We start from the raw sequence: 3881 nt of genomic DNA, 5'->3' as shown, positions 1-3881 counted from the left end.
TGTATGTGTATGTGTGTGTGTGTGTGTGTGTGTGTGTGTGTGTGAAGCATTTCTTATTATTATTAATTTTGAAAACCGTTTTTGCTGCATGTTTTTTGTAGAAACTGTGATGCACTATCAGTGTTCAAAAGCAAAAGAAATACTTTTATTTAGTTAAATTGTGTTAAATTGATCAAAAGTGTCAGTAATGACATTTATAATGTTAGAAAAGATTTCTACTTCAAATAAAATGCTGTTCTTTAGAACTTTCTTTTCATCAAAGAATCCTGAAAAATAAAATGTATCACAGTTTCCACAAAAATATTGTGCAGCACGACTGTTTTCAACATTGATAATAATCAGAAATGTTTCTTGAGCAGTAAATCATCATATTAGAATGATTTCTGAAGATCATGTGACACTGAAGACTGGAGTAATGCTGAAAATTCAGCTTTGATCACAGGAATAAATTACATTTTAACAGATATTCACATAGAAAACAGCTGTTTTACATTTTTGACAAATGTAGCTTTGGTGAAGAAGCATCATGTCTTCTTTTTAAAAACAAACAAATCTCCCTGAACCCAAACGTTTGAACACTAGTGTAGTTGCACATATGAATACTCACGTCTGTCTGTTTGGGAGGCCTGCTGTTATAACGCTGGCTGGATGTGATCTCGTCCCGACAGATTACCCTGACCCTGACAGGTTCTCGTGGGAGAGGTATCTGGAGGAGACGGGCTCGATGGCGGTCGCTCCTGAAGCCTTCAGAGTGGTGTGTGAAATCTCTCCGTCCTGATAACGCTATTAAAACCACTTCCTTGGTCAAAATAAGGAAAGCGACTCTTCTTGTGTTTGCGCAGCGCCCCTCCCACAGCTTCCAGGTGCAGATGAAGCTGGAGGCGGTGGATAAGAGGTGTCCGGGCCTGATCCGCGTGGCTACGGTGCAGGAGGTCGACACTTACAGAATCAAGGTGAGAAAACCTGCTGCTGCTTCTGTGGACAAACTCCAGCTCACAGCGATGCCAGTTTAAACAAATAACCAACCAAAATAGAAATTAAAATCAATACAGTATATTAAACACATTCCTTTAATGGCTCATAAAGTCCAGTGGAAATATACAAGAAAGACGAGTCTTCTGCTCACCATGGCTGCATTTATTTGATCAAAAATACAGCAAAATGGTAATATTGTAAAATATTATTACAATTTTCTATTTTCTATGTGAATATCTGTTAAGATGTAATGTATTTCTGTGATGCGCAGCTGTATTTTCAGCATCATTACGCCAGTCTTCAGTGTCACATGATCTTCAGAAATCATTCTAATATGCTGATTTGCTGCTCAACAAACATCTCTGATTATTATCAATGTTGAAAACAGTCGTGCTGCACAATATTTCTGTGGAAACATTATGAAAGCTACATTTTAATTGCTTTTGTAACATTATAAATGTCATTATTGTCACTGTGTTCTTGCTGAATAAAACAATGAATTTCTTTCCAAAAAAAAAAAAAATCTATTTAATTTTAATTATGAAAAATCTAACTTAAAATAGCAAGTAGAAGTAAAAATATTAAACACCCTCTTGACAAGTTTTTTGAGAAGCAAAATTGTGTACAATAATAGGAATTGTTTTCAGAGAATATTAAACTTATTTCTCTTACCCCACTGCCTAAATGATTTTCAGTACATTTTGTTACTACATCTATGACTTTTTTTACAGGAAAACCAGACAAAATTATTGATTAAGAAATATATATATATATCGTAGAGTGACACTTATTTGTGAGTGTGAATCAGCCTCACTTCTGCTGTCCTTAGATTCATTTTGATGGCTGGAGTCACTTGTATGATATGTGGATGGATTCGGATCATCCGGACATCCACCCTGCGGGCTGGTGTGAGAGCACAGGACACCCCCTCAAACCTCCACCCTGCCAGCACACCGCCCAGAAACCCGGTGAGAAACCTCCAGCCCTCATTCCTCTGACCCTCACCTGCTCATGCACCAAATACTGTGTCAGCTCAGAGTCACCTGTGTGGTTTAGGTCCCCGGGAGAGCCTGACAGCCCGGCAGCCCAGCTTCTCCTCCATGCCTTGTAAAAGTCTGCCTCAGCCACGCAGCAACTCCAAATACAGCTTCCACCACAGGTCAGCCTTATAATGCACACGGATTCAGAGCAGCTTGACAGAAAGTTTAAAGGGGTCCTATTATGCTTTTTCACTTTTTCAACTTTAGTTAGTTTGTAATGTTGCTGTTTGAGCATAAAAAAGATCTGCGAAGTTACAAAGCTCAAAGTCCACTTCAAAAGGAAATATTTTATTTAACAGAAATCACTTTTTAAAAACTACAACGAACGACTCGTTTGGACTACAACAAGTGATATCACAAATACCGACGAATGGGAAGAGACCTGGTTGAGCTGCACTAGAGAAGGCAACGAGTGTTATCACTATGTCGGAGACACGCTAGCTTTCCCAAGGCAGACGAACTTAGAGTGGTTATTATAATCATCCGGGTTTAAATCGTGCTCAGATTGATTTGATTTTGATGCAATATTTACACTGAAGCTCGCTATGGTATTTATATGACATTTCCCGACCAGGCGCCGAGCGGTGCCAATCACAACACACACTGGCCCAGCGTGGGCCTTCATTTGATACAGGAACTATTCGAGCCGTTCATGCCAGACTGGGGAGAGAGGTGTTGTAATAATGTAAAATATGTGAAAAATAATGTGTTTTTCGAACAACCTAGTATGAGAGCCTGTTCTAGTACACCCCCAAAACAAAATCAAGACTTTGTAAAAGAGCATGATAGGACCCCTTTAACACCACTAGTTTAATACACTGGTGTGAAAATAATCAAACTGTCAGACAAAACAATGCAGAAAACAGAACAGATGGGTTTCTCTCACTCAGAAAGTGCCCTACTCCGGGATGTGACGGGTCAGGTCATGTGACCGGCCGCTTCACAGCGCATCACTGTTTATCTGGCTGCCCATTGGCTGAGAGGAACCAGGGCCGGCTTAAAGCGGATCTCTCTGATACAGAAGGATCCAGACGTAATCTGCTGGTCTTCGGCCAGAGAGCAAAAAAATCGTGCTACCATGGCAGGTATAATGAATATTCACATTGTGCTAATCAAGTGTGACTGCGTATTTGTATATTAAAGATATTGCTGTTATGTAAACATTTAATTATAAGTCACCTGTGTTTGCTATCACCAGGATTGGTCGCCCTCCTAAATATCGCAAAAGTCAGCAAAGAAATTGTGAGAGTGAGTTTTACTTTACTACATTTTCTATATTTGAAAGTTGAAAATTGTCAATGAAATTCCAGTAGTGACTGTGTTTGAATGCACAAGGATTATTCCAGTTATATATGTGTCACATGAACATGTTAACCAGATTATCATTACCCTCTAAGGCAATATTCTGTTTACTAATAATCTGACAGATGTATTTCATTTAAGTGTTATGCAAACACTTATATTATCTATATTGCTTAATATCCTAATTAAGCAATATATTGACAGATGACGTCTATATCATGTTGTTTTGCAATTCGTTGCACTATTGCATGGTTTTATTAAAGAGACACTAATGGTCAATAGTTGATGATATTACTGTGAAGAATTATGAAAATTACAGCATGGTAAATGACAAATGCAAGCACCTCAAGTAGAGACTTCCAGAAGAGTCTTATTCAGAATATGTGGATTAAGTGCAAAACAGAAGCGTAAACCTTTTTTAGAATAAACATTCTGTAACTCTTTCAGCAGAATATGTAGCTTAATCAGAACCTAATGAGCATGTAAACGTAAAGACGGCGTGTGTGTGTGTGTGTGTGTGTGTGTGTGTGTGTGTGTGTGTGTGTGTGTGTGTGTGTGTGTGTG

The 3881-nt window shown here is 38.6% G+C and overlaps 1 protein-coding gene across 4 annotated transcripts in view; it reads left to right on the top strand.

Annotated features, from left to right (window-relative positions):
- The window catches only part of l3mbtl1 (L3MBTL histone methyl-lysine binding protein 1), a 20126-nt gene that overhangs the window by 13783 nt on the left and 2462 nt on the right, over nucleotides 1-3881 (top strand). For all 4 annotated transcript variants that reach the window (XM_016481274.1, XM_016481275.1, XM_016481277.1 and 1 more), the window contains 6 exons: nucleotides 669-754; nucleotides 843-953; nucleotides 1805-1943; nucleotides 2032-2134; nucleotides 2906-3100; nucleotides 3214-3263. In XM_016481274.1, coding sequence (XP_016336760.1) covers nucleotides 669-754; nucleotides 843-953; nucleotides 1805-1943; nucleotides 2032-2134; nucleotides 2906-3100; nucleotides 3214-3263 — 684 coding nt within the window. The remainder of the gene's footprint in view (nucleotides 1-668; nucleotides 755-842; nucleotides 954-1804; nucleotides 1944-2031; nucleotides 2135-2905; nucleotides 3101-3213; nucleotides 3264-3881) is intronic.

The sequence above is a fragment of the Sinocyclocheilus anshuiensis genome, unplaced genomic scaffold (assembly GCF_001515605.1).
Source record: "Sinocyclocheilus anshuiensis isolate Anshui unplaced genomic scaffold, SAMN03320099.WGS_v1.1 scaffold429, whole genome shotgun sequence".
In the NCBI taxonomy this organism is placed as follows: Eukaryota; Metazoa; Chordata; class Actinopteri; order Cypriniformes; family Cyprinidae; genus Sinocyclocheilus; species Sinocyclocheilus anshuiensis.
This window is presented reverse-complemented; position numbering and strand designations above follow the sequence as displayed.